Consider the following 17,456-nt stretch of genomic DNA (forward strand, 5'->3'; position numbering starts at 1 on the left):
ATCTGTGCTGGTCTTCCTTACAGAATGACAGAGATTTGACCTAGCCCCAGATGTACAAGGCCTGTGCCACCAACCCCAGAAGTCTTCAAAAGATTGGATAGATTCAAGAAGCCCTGACTCTTCCATTCAAGGGTTAGAGTTGGTCTGATAAATGTTTCTTGAAAGCCTACATGTTTTTATAATTTATGAAGCAATACCAGCTGCTTGGTAGACACAGGCCTCAGTGAAGAGATACCTCCATCCTCTTCCCATTTTCATCCACTTCCATGGAGTTGTGTAGGGAAAATATATAGGCATCTCAGACAGATTGATCCATCAAGGTTTAATAGGACAGAGTTGACATCTCTTGCTGAATTTCTCCCTTTCACTCTTTCAGATGTCAGAGTTACTAATGGGGAAAATCCGAAGGCTGCACTAGATTCTTTTCATAGCAGCGGAAAGCTTATTTGTAGCAGAACTGCAGGATACCAGATATTAACCCTGGAAAAAGATCAGGTATGTATGTGCAAAGCTTTTGGTTCATTTTAGCTAACAGAGTCAGAGAAGAAAGAGTAGGGTTCTCATAAGAAGCAGGAGAGATAAACATGATCCTGGATTCTACCCTATGAAGGTGGGTAGAAACTATGTTGTCCTGTGACAATGCTATTTGCAGACTGCCCTCTCGCTGAGGGCTTCTGACTGCTTCAGCTCCACTGAGAATTATCTGAGACTTCCCTGTTTAGAGGGTCAAGTTTCCATGGGGATAGCCTAAGGAGCAAGTAGTGGATTCTACGCATTAAAATTTAAATTGGAAGCCATTAAGTTGGTTCTGTGCCTTAAGTTGATATCAACCCTTAGTGACCACGTAGCTAGATTTTCTCCAAGCAGAACTGTCACCCTTTTGGTCTTTCAGCAGGGCGCCCATTGCTTGGTTTGAGTCCATCTGCCTTAACTGCTGATCACCCTCTTCTCTTTCCTTTCACCCGCTTGCCTTGAAAATTGTTAGGGAGAAGCTTCGTTCAAGAGTTGAAGAGGGAGAGATCAGTCAGTTGAGATAGTTGAGAGACAAAAAGTCGAGCAATAGGCTTCTCATGGACAGCAGGACCCAAAAGTGAAGAGCTTGGCATATTGAAATTATAAATGCAAATAACACTGGATAAGTGTATCATTAGGGCTCATCAGAGGTGACTGACTAATGAATGGCCTTGCTTCTTTCCTGTGTCACATAGATATCGTAGATGACTTGTGCATCCTGCTAGCTGAGTGGCAGCCATTTCCTTTAGACAGACTGAAGATAAGAACAACACTGGATAAATATATTATTAAGGCTGATCAGGAGAGGAGTATTTAATGGCCTTGCATCTTTTTATGTGAGTCTTGCAGACGGCTGTACACACAGCTGGCTGAGTTGCAGTCATTTGAAGATGGACCCAGCCAAACAGCCCTTGTCCAAGGTGAGAGTTTTCTGTGCATAATAACATAATAGCAATGTCACCAGAAGACACCCCCCTCCCTCCCCAAGGCACTGAAAAGAGAGTGTGCCAGTCCAGGATCCCCACCTTTACCAAAGGGTTCAGGATCAGTGTGATGATAGGGGGCAATGGCCGAGGCAGTCCTGTCTTGTGTTCAGATTCAGCAGAGGACTCTAAAGTATCTGAAGAGAAAGACAAAAGAGAAATCACTTTCACTGAAGAAGATCCACCAGCAAAAAAGTGAAAACAAGCTTGGAGAATCAGGGTTGCAAACTGCCTCATCTGCAGGAGGAAAGGAAGACTATGGAATCTGAGAAAAGTGAAATAGGTCTTGAGGAGGAGGAGGAGGAGTGGCTCAAGGGAAATCAACTCTTTTCATGATCTTCTATATGTCGTTTAGATGACATCCATTCCTTATGCCATCAGCTAGCCCAGTGACACCCATTCAAAAACTGAGCAGCCAACCTCTTTGGCAAGGTGAGCGTTTCCAGGCCATAATAACCGGAAAGCAGAGGGTTAAGAGGCAGCCTCCCAGGGTGGCTCCTGGTACTTGAAGAGAAAACCTGGAGAACCAATTGCCCATTTTCAATCTGGCAGATGAGTCCAGACTAGCTGGGCCTACCTGACCATCTCCTGACCGAGGTCTGCTACTACTCAGCCGGTGACCTCAAGGAAGGGTGGAAAGGGAAGGATACTCCCTTTCCTTCAATTGTAAACAGAGGGGCAAAAAAAGCACTCCCAGACTCTGAAGCGAGTGAGTCAGGAGGCTACGTCCAGCCCAGGAGAAAAGGGGCTGTCGCTGAGAATTGCCTTTTGACCCCCAGGTCTGTCGGCTCGTGCTTTGTAGCCAGAAGGACCCACGGAGGAAATCCTGGATCCCGTGAAGCTTTCAAAGCACCCAACTTCCATGGGACATGAGACAGAGCAACAGGTCTCAGGACTTTCAAAAATACCCTGTTGAAGCCAAATAGACACTAAACAGAAACATCGGACACCTATTTTTACTGAACTCAGACTCGGAGGGGGAATATAAATGCCACCTTTGGGAATTTAGAACTTTTGATAAGACTTTTGAGTTGTATTTTTATTTGAACGCTTTCTTTACTTTGTATAACTATTCAAAAAAACTGGATTTAAGAATGAAGTGCCCCTTATAGCACTTCAGCAGTAAAGAAGGTTTAACAATGGGGTTACCAACTCTTTGTTCCTGCACAGCTGGACGACTTTTGGCCATACAGGAAAACTTTATTCAAGAAGAAAGAAGTGATCTACTGGCCAAATGAAAGCTTTTTCCTGCTTCCGTGAAAGGGAGGATTGGCTGAATGAACTGTATCACTGGCTAGCTGAGTGGCAACCATTTCATCTTGGACAATGCTAAACACCGGCTATCCAAGGCAAGAGGCTTTCAGCCATTTTGTTTCATTGTGAGCCTTTAATTTTCCCATTTTTGCAGCTGTATCAGCTGGGTAGCTGGGGCGGGGGGGGGGGGGGACGGACAGACAGGAAATAAGACAGCCATGCCATGGCGATCTAATAAACATGATAGGGCTGATCCAGAAATGAATGAATAATGATTGTCTTCTGTATGTCTTACAGATGACATCCGTTCCTTATGCCATCAGCTAGCCCAGTGACACCCATTCAAAAACTGAGCAGCCAACCTTTTTGGCAAGGTGAGCGTTTCCAGGCCATAATAACCGGAAAGCAGAGGGTTAAGATGCAGCCTCCCAGGGTGGCTCCTGGTACTTCAAGAGAAAACCTGGAGAACCAATTGCCCATTTTCAGTCTGGTAGATGAGTCCAGACTAGCTTGGCCTACCTGACCAGCTCCTGACCGAGGTCTGCTACTACTCAGCCGGTGACCTCAAAGATGGGTGGAAAGGAAACTAAAGCAGAGCAGGGGCAAATGTCGAGGTGGGAGAAATAGGGGAGCCTGCAGGTGGCTCATCTGTTGTCTCAGAAAACTGGTTGGTATCCTGCAATCATAAATGCTTTTTGGAAAGGTAAGATTCAGATTGGAACCATTCATCATCTTTGGCGGACTTGTGAAAAAGCTAAGCAATATTGGATAGAAATTAGCAATGTAATTCAAGAAGTTTAGTAAATTGATGTACAATTTAGGCGAGAAGCTTCTTTGTTAGAATATATGGATAACATTGGGGGGGGAAATCACATGATACTTTATTGTTATATGTGATTATAGCAGCACAACTTTTATACGTCAGTGTTGGAGAAGAGCCTTTGATATGCACAATAGAGGGATAGTTAATAAAGATGACTGAACTGGCAATGGGGCTGAGCTAATGGCCCTCATGAGATAAGAATTCTTACTTTCTTCTTTGATTTTCTTGATCAGATGTTCCAGGCTGAGAGTTGCATGTCCAGCATATTGAAGATCATGGTCATTTCAGTATCCAAGTTGGAAGTTCTTGTTTGTTTATAGTTACGGGTTTTTTTTCTTTATACTTTTACATGTTTCTATTCCTATTCTTTTTTTTTACTCATTATTTTTTCCTTTAATTGCTGGTTGATGTTCTTTTTATATGTACACTCTGTAAAATGCAATAAAAATTATTTGAAACAAAAGATAGGGTTCTCTGGTGTCTGTCAACTCCTCCAGAGCCCTGGGATGTAATCCATCCGGTCCTGGTGATTCGAATTGCACTAAGGACTTCCAAAGGCAAGCTGTTCCACTGATGAATTGTTCCCACCGTCAGGAAATTTCTCAGTTCCAGGATGGATCTCTCTTTATTTTATCTTATTTTTTATTTTATTTTATTTGTCACAACAATATATATAAGCATCACACAAAAAGATTATATAGTATATAAACATACATATGAGGAAATATAAGGAGGTATAAGCATATATATATGAAGAAAAAAAAGAAAAACAATAGGACAGGAACGGTAGGCACATTTGTGCTCTTATGCACGCCCCTTATGGTCCTCTTAGGAATGGGGTGAGGTCAATAGTAGAAAGTTTTTGTTTAAAGCTTTTGGGATTATGGGAAGAGACCACAGAGTCAGGTAAAGTGTTCCAAGCACTGATGATTCTGTTACAGAAGTCATATTTTCTGCAATCTAGATTAAAGCGGTTGACATTAAGTTTAAATCTATTGGTTGCTTTAGTATTATTGCAATTAAAGCTGAAGTAGTCTTTAACAGGAAGGACATTACAATAGATGATTCTGTGAGTTAAGCTTAGGTCTTGTCGAAGGTGACGGAGTTCCAAGTTTTCTAAACCCAGGATTTCAAGTCTGGTGGGATAAGGTATTGTTGTTTTCAGAGGAGTGGAGAACTCTTCTTGTACAATATTTCTGGACATGTTCAATTGTATTGATGTCAGAAATGTGGTATGGGTTCACATAATGGTGCTCCACCCACTACTTCCTCCCCTCCCCTCAGGACAATATAAAGAAGAGAACAAGCAACAAAGGACAAAAAAAAAAGATTTCAAATCTGGTCAGTCCACTTCTGAGGAGTTACATCAGAAGTCAGAAAGTCACACAATATCCCATACTGGGCCCAGCTGGATGGAAGGCCATCTAGCCAGGTTTTGGATATGGCCAATATGCAAAGTCCTACATAGGAATGGCCCTAGAGAAGTAAACATTTTGGATTCTGTGTTCTCCTATGATGGTCCTGAAATGTAGGGTAGAGTCATAATCACCAAACCATCAATGCGTGTTGTACTGAGGACTTGGGCCTCCTGCACGACAACAACTAATACCTGATGTTGGAACTTCATACATCTCTTGTATAAACTATAGCGCTTCAGTCACGAAGGTTTAAAAACAAGGCAGCTATGGGGTTGTCAGCTCCTTATTCCTGCACAGCTGGAAGAGAGAGGATTGCTAAGTTTTGACCATTCAGGAAAACTTCATTGAAAAATAAAGCGGTCATCTACTGCAGCGGCCGTCCTCAACCTTTTGGGCACCAGGAATCAGTTCTGAGGAGAGAACTCATGAATATATGAGTAAATGAACAAGGAGCTGGTAACCCCATAGCTGTCTTGTTTTTAAATCTTCATTTTTTAAATCTTCATGGCTGAAGTGCAATAAAGAATTTATATCAAGGAAGAGATGTATGAAATTGCTCAAGCTTGCCTTCAGAAGTGTTCCATCCCACTGGAGGTTTTCAAGAAGACACAGGACAGCCACTTGTCTGAAATGTTATAGGACAGGGGTGTCCAAACTTGGTCCCTTTAAGACTTTTGGACTTCAACTCCCAGAGTTCCTCAGCCAGCTTTGCTGGCTGAGGGACTCTGGGAGTTGAAGTCCAAAAGTCTTAAAGGGACCAAGTTTGGACACCCCTGGTATAGGATCTCCTGCCTGAGCGGGGAGGGGGGGTTGGACTAGAAGACCTCCAAGGTCCCTTCCAGCTCTATTCTGAATTTGAATTTCATAAACCTGAATTTAAAGGAGCTACACACATAGATGCTCAAAAAAAACCCAATGGCCATATATCGATGCTGAGGAATTTGAAAAAGAAATGTATTTTTCTTTTTGCTTATGTATTATTTTGCTTATGTACACAGACCTCACATCACATCTGAAATTAGAGTTTCTTTTAACATTTGGAAACTAGATTCTGTCTTAATATAAGTATACTGTTTTAGATAAGTTAAAATTTCTTTTTAATTACATTCTTAGAAATTGGGAGTGATAATTTTATCATCTCTGTTTTTTTATCCATTTCTGCTTTAAATGGAATATTAGTTCTTAAAACTGCTAAACTGATAAATGATTTTGCTTATACCTGTTCCAGTTCAGTGTTACTTGAAAGAAAATGGTGTGTTTTTGTTCCTTTTCCTTTCAACATCTTATATGATGTTTATATTTTGTAAATTCTCAATATATTCCTTCTTTTTTCTTTCTTTTCAGTCATGCAATAACATCTTTTAAAAAATAAAAAAGGAGTTTTATATTCTTGTAGGGGGAAAAAAAACTATTACTGATAATAAATCATCACGCCCTGTGTTATACCCTGTATTAAACTTCAATTTCTTATTTTTTCCCCTCTCAATTAAAACTGCTTTTAGCCACTAGAGGAGGCTAAAGATTCAAAAACATGAGAAATAAATAGCAGCTTCTTTTAAGCTTGGTTCCTAAAATCTGTCTGGATGAGATCTTCCAGAAAAATATCAGAGCAAGGAAGCAGAAACAAACAAACATTTTGCAACATTTCATCAAAACAGAGTGAGAAATCCTTGAGGACCAACCCTTTTAAAGAAAATATTGGCAACTAGGGCTGGTCCCAGCTGGGCTAGTTTGAAGATTGCAACAGCCTTTTGTGGGTGAGAGTCCTGGCAGTTGAAGGATTTTGGGAGTATTGTCAACTCATCAAAAGCTTTTAACGCCTCTCTTTTTTCTGTCTTCCTTTAAAGAAAAGGTTTCGCACCAGATGTTGGATGTTTATGTGCAAGAGTACAGGAATATGAGATGTGCTGATGTAGAAGTGACAATAAGTGAGGACATTTTTTTTTCTCTGATTCTTAAATATCGAGATCCAGATACTATGGTAGAGAGCCAGCAGTGGTTAAGGCACTGGGATAGCTAGAAATCAGGAGATTGTCAGGCTTATCACAACTTGGATGTTTAAGAGGGAAAGACCCTCGACTCCATTTCTTTGAAGTGAAAGGTTCTTTTAATAGTCAAGTGGTTACAGCTTAACCAAAGCTGGATCTGAGTATTCCCCATGCAAAGCTTGCAAATTTCCCCTTTCCCCGGCCCTTCCCCCTTGGCTGGTCCATCAGTGTCCAATAGAATTCCCTTTTGATGTTTTGGGAACAGCTTTGGTGCCTCTGGTATAGTTTCACATTCCGTTCTCAGGCTCCGTCCTTGATTGGCCAGTTTATTCCGGATCCACACCTCTAGTTCCTGTCATCTTGTCCTTCCCTTCCTTTTTACTGTCCATTCCCATGCCCATTTGTTACTTCCCCAATTTCCTCCCCCACCTTTGCATTTTAGGGCAGGATGCCAGCGAAGTCGTGTATGCTGAAGATGATAGGCTTGGCATTGACGGTGAGGTCTAGTCGAGCCTTTGGCATGAAGCCAGTTGGGTTCTTGATCTTGATCTGCCCTTCTCTCTCAGCCCTCAGAAGCTGTCCGTGGCAAACAGCTTCCAAAATCTTGCCAACTGCAGGGACTTGTCCAGGCAATTGCAAGAATCAAAAACTGACTTGAAGACAGCCACACCCACAAACAAACACAATGGTATAAAAACCTAGGCGCTTCAGGTGTATCCAAGTGGGCGATATCACCAAGAGAGATAAGCACTTGGCTACAAGCCTCCTGATGCATAAGATCTTAACTGGCACGTCTTTGCTGGCTTTCGGGAAGGTTGGTGTCTCACCCACATTTTCTTGTTTAGCTGCAGCAACACCTGGTTTCTATTCCTAGGATGTGGGTGATCCATCCGGCATAGGTGGAAGTTGAGATCGGAATCGTGCAACCAGATTATTCCTCGAGATAATCCACGGACGTGAAAGTTGGACTTTGAAGAAGCCCGAGAGGGAAAGTATTGATGCCTCTGAACATTGGTGTTAGAGAAGACTCCTGAGAAGATATCAGCAAGGTGGACTGCCAAGAAAACAAGCTGATGGATCATTGAGTAAATTCACCCAGATTCACTCCAGAATTCCTGGAGGCCCAGATGGTCAAGCTCAGCTCACTCTACTTTAGACACCTTGTGTGACAACCCAGCTCTCGGAGAAGGCTCTGATGCTGGGAAAGATGGAAGGAAAGAGGCGAGGAGGACGGCCAGCAGCAAGGTAAATTAACTCACTTCCAGTGGCAATGAATGCACCATTGGAAGACCTAAAGGACCAGATGAAGGACAGATGTCTTGGGAAAGATCTATGTGATCATTGAGCGTCCAATGCTACTTCATGACAGATCCTGAACAAAAGATCAGCAACAAAAGAACATTCCACCTGGAGTCCTAATTTAGAAACAACATTATTCTAATTAAGGTGTATTTTTAGGATTTACACTTCCAACAATGTGAGCATATCTTTCATGTAAAATTGCCTGCCTGTTTTGTTCTTCTTCACTTCTCAAGGGAGGAAGGAGGGAAGGAAGGAAGGATGCGGGGAGGAAGGAAGAGAGGAAGGGGCAGAGGAAGGAGGGATGAAAGGAAGGATGGGGGAGGGAGAGAGGAAGGAAGGATGGGGAGGGAGGGAGGGAGACAGGAAGGAAGGAAGGAAGGAAGGATGGGGAGGGAGGGAGGGAGGAAGGAAGAATCTGTTTGGCAGTTTTCTGCAGAAGTGCCATCCCTATTTCCTCCATGTCCCCTTTGTGCAACTGGGGGAGAGAAATGAATCACAGCATACAACCAGAGAGGACCAATTTGGCACTTCATGAGACGCATGGAACCCCCACCCTCTTCCATGTGTGTTTCCTCCATGGCCCCAGCACTGCTGGACGGGATGTGAGAGATGCAAGCCAGCTCAGCTTTATCTCCAACACCACCGGCCCAAACCAACGTCTGGCTGCCTCTCGCTCCTCCCTCCGGCCTACTTACTTTTTCCCCCAACCAAGCAGCTGCTGCCGTCTTTCCAAAAATATGGGACCCCCGAGGGATGAAGCGCAGCAGAGGGGCAGAGACACCAATTGGGGACAAGCACCTTGAAGGGCTCCTGGAAGGAAAAACCCAGCTTCACTCTTTATTCCCTTCCACCCGGTGGCCCCACCCCGCTCCATCCCAGCACAAAGGGAGGCATCAAACCTGTCCTTCCGGTTTTTGTGTCTTCCCCAAACTTCTTTGGAAGTGGAAGCGATTCGGCAGGAGGTAGACTTGCTCAGCCGAAGGTGGAGAAGCACCCGGCAGAAGTGGTCCTGAGCGCTTTTCTTCTTGTCTTCTCCTGGGCAAGCTGGACTTGGGGCCTGGGAGAAGATCTACAGGGCTGGAAAAGCTGGTTCCTCTGGTTGGTTGGTTGGTTGGTTGGTTGGCAGGCAGGCAGGAAGACAAGGCCTTGCGTTCCTCAGGGTCCTCTACCTTGCTAGAGTGTCTGGGGATAAGGCCCTCTTGTGAAACAAAGCTAGTCTTGGACCCCGCTGGAGTCTGGAATGGGACATGTGCTCCTCTTCTTCCTGGCCTTTGCCTTTGTCCACCGAGATCTGGTCAATTCACAGCAGTGCTCCTCAGAAGGAAACCACCTCTTGGCCCTCCAGTTTGCCGATGTGGGTGCTGATCAGCGTATTCCTGCTCAACACCAACCTCCTGGGCCTCTGGATCCCCTCTATCGCCTTGTCCACAGTTACCTGGATGTGGTCCAACAGAACCCTTTCCCCACAGGTAAGTCACTCTTTGTCTTGTTGATAAGTTTGGTCCGGGTGCTCTGAATGGGGTGGGTGGGATGACTGTGGTTGTGTGCTCTCAGGAGCAGCTTAATGAGCAGAATGGTCGGTAAAGCTTTTGATAGCATGGAGATCAGCATTTGTTACCTGCTAGAACTTTTAACAGATTAACAGAGTTGGAAGGGACCTTGTGGGTCATCTAGTCCAACCCCAACCCCCTGCCCAAGCAGGAGACCCTCCACCATTTCTGACAGATGGCAATCCAGTCTCTCCTTGAAAGCCTCCAGTGATGAAGCTCCCAGAACTTCTGGAGGCAACTTCTGTTCCATTGGTTGATTGTTTTCACTGTCAGAAAATTCCTCCTTATTTCTAGATTGAATCTCTCCTTGATCAGTTTCCATCCATTATTCCTTGTCTGGCCTTTGGGTGCTTTGGAAAACAGCTTGACCCCCTCCTCTCTGGGGCAGCCCCTCAAATATTGGAAGATGCTATCTTGTCTCCCCTGGTCCTTCTCTTCACTAGACTAGTCATGCCCAGTTCCTGCAACCGTTCTTCATATGTTTTAGCCTCCAGTCCCTTCATCCTCTTTCTTACTCTTCTCTGCACTCTTTCTAGAGTCTCAACATCTTTTTTATAGTGTTGTGACCAAAACTGGATGCAGGATTCTAGGTGGGGTCTTAACTAAGGCTTTATTAGAGTGGTATTAGAACCTCCCTTGATCTTGTTTGTATCCCTCTGTTAATGCAATTTAGGATTGCATTGGCTTGTTTGGCTGCCTTGGGGATTGTTGATCTAAAAGGCACAAGATCTTCTCTGTTGGGGAGGTGACAAGGGTCAGGGTGCAGAGAAGAGCAGTGATGATGATGAGGGATCTGCAAGCTAAATCTTACCATGAGTGCTTAAGGGAATTGCCTATGTCTAGTGACTCTAGCCCAGGGGTCTCCAAACTTGTCAACTTTAAGACTTGTGGACTTCAACTCCCAGAATTCCTCAGCCAGCAAAGCTGGGAGTTCTGGGATTCTGGGAGTTGAAGTCCACAAGTCTTAAAGTTGACAAGTTTGGACGCCCCTGCTCTAGCCTATTGAAAAGAAGGACTAGGGGTGACATGATATCAATCTTGCAGTCCTTGAGAGGTTGCTGCAGACAGAAAGCATGGAGGGAAGAAGCAGTGGGTAGAAACTCATCACTCCAACCTGGAACCAAGAGAAGATTTCCTGATAATGAGGACAATTAATCAGTGGAATCGCTGGTGGGTGCTTCACCACTGGAGGTTTTCAAAGAAGAGATTGGACAGCCATTTGTCTCCTGTCTTAGGTGAAGGGTTGGACTAGAACAGGGGTCTCCAACCTTGGTCCCTTTAAGACTTGTGGACTTCAACTCCCAGAGTCCCTCAGCCAGCAAAGCTGGCTGAGGAACTCTGGGAGTTGAAGTCCACAAGTCTTAAAGGGACCAAGGTTGGAGACCCCTGGACTAGAAGAACCCCAAGGTCCCTTCCATGTGTCTAAGAATGTATCTACAAAACCTTTGGGAAGCAATTTCTGTGGGCAGTTCCAGTTTGCTAGCTAATTCCTCCTATATCTTACAGAAGACCATTCTAGAATTATTCCTTCTCAGACTGGCTCATATTTTGCATTATCTTGCTTACTTGCAAATAAGCCACCTATATCTGGGTTCACATGTGGTGCTGAGCTAAAACCTGATGCGTCACATTAAGGCTTGGTGCAGTGTGTAAATTCAACCTGAGGATTTTGTGCCAGGGTTGTTTTCAAGATTTCCCTTCAAACCCCCAAAATGATATTTGTATTCTTCCTCTCTCAAAATACAAGCGTATTGTAGACTTCATTAGTGGATTTTTCCCCCCCTAATGGAAGATGGGAAGCTTTTAATGTATCTTATGCTTCCTTTAATCCTACTTCCTAGTGCTTAATAAACATCTTTCTTTTCTTAGTTTTGAGAAAGGACAGAGTGATGTGTTCAATCATATTCAAGTATATGTTACAAATTAATATTGCAAGTATTTAATGATATATTTATTTTGTCGTATGTAAGCCAGCAGCCTCTAATGATAGACCTGGCAGGATAGAAACATATTACTTAATGAAACATTTCAGAATATTTAAAAATAATATTTTGTTTCCAAACAATTTGGGAAATACGTTGTATACTTGCACGTCTAAAAATTTTGCAACGTTTTGTTATGAGGACAGAGCATAAGTTGTTAAATAGTTCAGTCCTATTTTTCTGAAGAATTGTGGGAAAGAAAAGTTGTACCTGTATTGTACATTAACATCCGTATTATATTGCATCTACACGCATAAAACAAATTAATGAACTACTATATTTCATTCTCTTTCATTATCCCCAACATTATGGGACTGAGGGACCATAAAAATGGATAGCTTGGGAGCATCGCTATGCTACAAGATCCAAAGCATTAATTTAACAGATGGTTTTAACTGGCTTTTCAAGATAAAATAAAATCCAGCACAAGACACTTTAAAATGCGACTAGTTGGCACACGAGAGCAACAAAGTAGGCATAGGTAATCTTTAGAAACCGGAAGGTATGCCAGTGACGCCAAATCAGGCACATTGAGAAGTCCAGATTTCTGGGCTCTTTGGGAGCCAATGCTGGTCTCCCATCCCAAATTCCTAGGGGTGCTGCCATGTTACTCCCCTTCGTCACATCACTTGACGGATCCCCTCCAGGTGCTGGAAGAGTTCCTGCAGCCAGAGGAGACCCCCAAAGGGAAGTGACCCTGTGTTGAGTTGAAGGCAATCCTTGTTCTCCCTCCATGAAGCGAACAGCATTGCCTCCACAGAAGAAAGACCTGCTTGAGCTAAAGAAGAGCAACCTCTCACTTGGAGGGACCTCCGAAGGGCTCAGAGAAAGTGATCTGATGATCAGGAGAGCTCCTGGCATCTCAGGTTGTCTAGCTTTGATAAGTATCTTAGGTAATTAACTCTGGCAATAATTGCCTTCTGCCACGCCGCCTGTTCCTGCTTCCTCCTCATTTCCTTAATGCAGCCTTACTTAAGAGTAGAACTTGCACAAGGACTCCATGGAGGTTGGGGAGAAGCCCAGTGCCCTGCCCCAATCCTCCGCTGGCCCATTCAAAAGGTATAATTACAAGAGGGAGTCTCGCGTTCTGCTTTTAAAATAGCCTTGTTTTATTCCACAGAGCTGTTGAAGGATGTCCTGAATGAGCCACCAACTGCTACAACTTCTCAGGTGAAATAGGGAGCCTGGAAGAGTGGAATGCGCCCCCTCCCTCCCGTTTCTTCAGGGGTTTGTGTTGGCTGTCACAACTCAGCATCTACAACAATCCTCCCTCACCTCTCAAAGTGCTGGATTGCAGCTCCTAAAATTCCCGGACAGATATTTTGGAAATTCTGCAAAATAAATGCTCAGCACACCTGGGAGTCTCCCAATTTGGCCGCCTGAGAATCTTATTTATGGAGAATGACTTGTACTTGAATGCTAGGAAATATATGAACGGGAAATATCGGGCAGGGTTGATATTTTAGTAAAGATTTGGCATTAGGAAATGAGTGCACTGGGTAAGGGACAATAAACGATTATGAGGAAATTGGAATGATTTTTTTTTTTAGATTTATATTTAGATTTTTTTTAGATCCCCCTCTTTTTCCCAACCAACAACCCTGTGAGGTGGGTTGAGCTGAGACTGAGAACTGATTTAAAGTCATCCAGCTGACTTTCAGACTTAAAACGGGACTAGAACTCCCAGTCTCCTGGTGATTGGCCCAAAGTCACCCAGCTGGCTTTCAAGCCCAAAGCGAGACTAGTTTTTAGTCTCCCAGTTTTTAGTCTTGTATCTAACTACTACACCAAATGGGTTATTGCATTTAAATTAGATAGCGAGATCTTCTGATCATGCCTTTAGCCAGGGCTGTTTCCGTTCCTTGGAAGAGGCCATCAGAGGAGGTCTCCATCTCCTGGTGTCTAGGCCACCAAGGCTCGGAATCAACCCTCAAATACTATTTAATTTAATGGAATGGGGAGATGGGTAAGAGAAATCATTCTCTAAAGCAAAGGTCTTCAGCCTTGGCAGCTTTAAGACTTGTGGACTTCAATTCTGGGAGTTGAAGTCCACAAGTCTTAAAGCTGCCAAGGTTGAAGACCTCTGCTCTAAAGATTACTATTATTATTATTATTATTATTATTATTATTATTTCATTTCCCTTGCTCCACAGATCCTTCGATACCAGGCAGGCTATGTTGTTTGCGCTGCAATTGCGGTTCTCTATTTTGTGACCGTGCCCCTGGTCGGACTGAGCCTTTGCTGCTTCCAGAAAAACCGGCGCTGCGGTGGACGGATCAAGGCCTACCGTCGCTCTCTGCTCTGCCAACGGAACCTTCTCATGGTCTGTCTGCTCTTCACCACCCTCATCATCCTGTGAGTGTGAGAGGCTGAGCCAGATCTGTGACAGATCGCATCTTGTGGTCCCCATAGAGATGTGGGGATCGGGAAGGACAGGAAGGGGAACCACACATGAGCCCAACAGAGATGCTAAAAGTGTAAATTCAAAGCCAAGAAATGCTGTTCTGGACACAGGAAAAGCCAAACAAAATAGCATTCACAGTTTAAAGCAGGGTTTCTCAAACTTGGTGATTTTAAGACAGGGATCTCCAACCTTGGTCCCTTTAAGACTTGTGGACTTCAACTCCCAGAGTCCCTCAGCCAGCAAAGCTGGCTGAGGGACTCTGGGAGTTGAAGTTCACAAGTCTTAAAGGGACCAAGGTTGGAGACCCCTGTTTTAAAACATCAAGAATTCCCCAGCCAGCATAAGTAACTCATGCCGCCAAACATACCTAATACTCCTTTCTCCTCCTATTTTCCCAACAAGAATGCTTTGTCTTTCCTATTTTCCAGCCTGGAATAGCCCCACATTGAGCTAAATTTAACAAATAAATAAATAACAACTAAACAAATCAGCGGGCTGAGAGAGTGAGTAACTGATCTGGACGGTTTCCATACCTAAGGCAGAACTAGAACTCGCTGTCTCCTGCTTCCCAGGCCAGCACCTCAATCTTACACCAAAGTTTTAGTCCACATGGCTGAAAGTCACCAAATTTGAGAAAGACTGGTTTCTGAGAGGGATCTGGTTTTGAAGTCTAGGAAATCTAGAAACCTAGTCTTGAAGTGCTCTCTTTTCTGTAATGTCTATGCCATGCGCTATGGTGCTGCAGTGGTTAGAATGCAGTACTGCAGGCTACGAAGGCTACTTCTGCTGACTGCCAGCTGCCTGCAATTTGGCAGTCAAATCTCACCAGGCTCCAGGCTGACTCAACCTTTCGTCCTTCCGAGGTCGGTCAAATGAGGACCCAGATTGTTGAGGGGCAAGAGGCTGATTCTGTAAACGGCTTAGAGAGGGCTGGAAAGCACTGTGAAGCGGCATATAAGTGCTATAACTACTGTCCTTCCTTCCTTCCTTCCTTCCTTCCTTCCTTCCTTCCTTCCTTCCTTCCTTCCTTCCTTCCTTCCCTCCCTCCCTCCCTCCTTCCTCCCTCCCTCCCTCTCTCCTTCCTCCCTTCCTCTCCTTCCTTCCTTCCTTCTTCCCTTTCTCATTCTCCTTCCTAGTACCGCAGTGGCTAGAAGGCACAATTGCCCACTGCCAGGAGTTCAATCCTGACCGGCTCAGGGTTGACTCAGCCTTCCATCCTTCCAAGGCCGGTCAAACGAGGACTCAGATTGTTGGGAGACTCTGTAAACCGCTTAGAGAGTGCTGTAAAAGCACTGTGAAGCTGTATATAAGTCTAAGTGCTATTGCTATTCCTTCCTTCCTTCCTTCCTTCCTTCCTTCCTTCCTTCCTTCCTTCCTTCCTTCCTTCCTTCCTTCTTCCCTTTCTCCTTCTCATTCTAACTACTGGTGCTGCAGTAGTTAAAATGCAGTATTGCTGGCTAATTCTGCCCACTGCCAGGAGTTCGATTCTGTCCTGCTCAAGGTTGACTCAGCCTTCCATCCTTCCAAGGTCGGTCAAACGAGGACTCAGATTGTTGGGGGACTCTGTAAACCGCTTAGACAGGGCTGTAAAAGCACTGTGAAGCTGTATATAAGTCTAAGTGCTATTGCTATGACTATTTTCCACCAGGGGTTGTGTTATTTGTGCTTTTGCTGCCAACCAAAAGGTGAAAGAGGAGGTGGATCCTGGAGCCCGAGATACCCTCAACACCCTGAGGACATTGAGGAACCATCTGAACGGGATTCCTCGAGTGAGTTGACTGTGAAAAAAACCCAGGGGACCGATCGGTTCAAAGACATCATTGTTTCCACTTCATGCTAAATATTTTGGCATGAGGCAACTTCGAGGGCTTTGAGGCTGTGTTCATTCCACGTCGTTAAGCAGGTCAAATTTGACCGGAGGGCAAGAGGTTGGTGAAAAGGCCATGGAGTGAGGCCAGAGGTGCAGGGTTTTTTTTAAAAAAAATATCTGGTTTTTTTAATCACCGGTTCTCGGAACCACCAGCCATCATTGCTACCGGCTCTGCCGAACGGGTCCAAACCGGGAGCATTTCACCCCTGGAATATGGATGGTCCATACCATGGGTCTCCAACCTTGGCAACTTTAAGCCTGGCGGACTTAAACTCCCAGAATTCCCCAGCACTGGGGATTCTGGGAGTTGAAGTCCGCCAGGCTTAAAGTTGCCAAGGTTGGAGTCTCATGGTCCACACCACTTGTGAAAAAAATAATAATAATCTGCAAACGGTCATTAAAATTGTGGGTTTCCATTTTGGCTCCAGTATTTAACATGGAAACTTGGAGGCTTTGGAAGGGAGGTCAGTGATTTGGAAAGAAGCTCAAGTTGTAAAAAAAAACAAAGGTAGGATACAACTTCCTAGGGCCGGCCAGGGGGGCTATTCATGTTCTTTATCATCATGTAACTACAAGGTTACCATTCGAGGAAAACCATTCCAGTGCTGAAAGGATCCAGGGTCTCCCCTGCGGTCAAAGAAGTCAAAATGTTAGCTGTTTCTATCACCTAAAACAAAACCAAGCAGAATGTTGTGTCTGCGCCCCCCCTGCCAGAAAGTGACTTGGAAAATGAGGGGGAAGGGCCATCAGGACTTACCTCGGGAGCACCGGCTTCCCTGGCTCAGCTCCAGGTGGAGGAGATAATGAGGCCTCCGTCCCCTGACTCCTTCCCCCCCCCCAGGCCATGCCTCCAGACCCAGCTGATGGCAATCAGGCCTGGCTGGACCCTAGGTTTCGTAGGCAGGAGAGGAGGGAACAACAGAAGCAGGGGTTGGGCAGGCCTAGGAAGTGCTGAGTCATGGAGCCACACCCACAGGATATAAAACCAGCGAGGGCTGCTATGCCACTTCGTAGCAGGCAAATCAACTGCTTAGCTAAGAGCTGAAGTACTGTTTGTTCCTGGGTGACTCATCAGCATCAAGGGAGATAACAGAGTCACTTGGCAGACGCTCGCTAGTTTGCTGCCAGAGCTGATATATGCCGGCTAATTAAGCCATCGCTCGGACGGAGGCGAGGGGGGGACAGAACACAGAGCTTTGACAGACGCCGTGGATTTTATAGCCGCGTGTTTCTGATCCCTTTGAGAAAAGCCATTTCTAGATCAAGCCTGGAGATCCAGAAGCGACGCTCGTTCCTGCTTCAGTGCTTGGAGCCTTTCCCTGGCACATGCCCAGCGTCACACTGTCACCATAGCGACGCCTTCGCTTG

The 17,456-nt window shown here is 44.8% G+C and overlaps 1 protein-coding gene and 1 long non-coding RNA gene across 2 annotated transcripts in view; both read left to right on the forward strand.

Moving 5' to 3' along the window:
* Window positions 1-374: 374 nt before the first annotated feature.
* On the forward strand, window positions 375-2,830 carry LOC131203680 (uncharacterized). The gene is made up of 3 exons (XR_009156452.1): window positions 375-495; window positions 1,209-1,433; window positions 2,276-2,830. It is a non-coding gene; the product is annotated as an uncharacterized LOC131203680 (long non-coding RNA).
* A 6,377-nt stretch (window positions 2,831-9,207) lies between these two features.
* The window catches only part of PROM2 (prominin 2), a 45,131-nt gene continuing 36,882 nt past the window's right edge, over window positions 9,208-17,456 (forward strand). Inside the window, exons 1-4 of the mRNA XM_058194113.1 lie at window positions 9,208-9,750; window positions 12,934-12,983; window positions 13,967-14,169; window positions 15,867-15,987. Of these exons, the coding sequence (XP_058050096.1) occupies window positions 9,522-9,750; window positions 12,934-12,983; window positions 13,967-14,169; window positions 15,867-15,987 (603 nt within the window). The 5' untranslated portion in view covers window positions 9,208-9,521. The remainder of the gene's footprint in view (window positions 9,751-12,933; window positions 12,984-13,966; window positions 14,170-15,866; window positions 15,988-17,456) is intronic.

The sequence above is a fragment of the Ahaetulla prasina genome, chromosome 9, assembly GCF_028640845.1.
Source record: "Ahaetulla prasina isolate Xishuangbanna chromosome 9, ASM2864084v1, whole genome shotgun sequence".
NCBI lineage: Eukaryota > Metazoa > Chordata > Lepidosauria > Squamata > Colubridae > Ahaetulla > Ahaetulla prasina.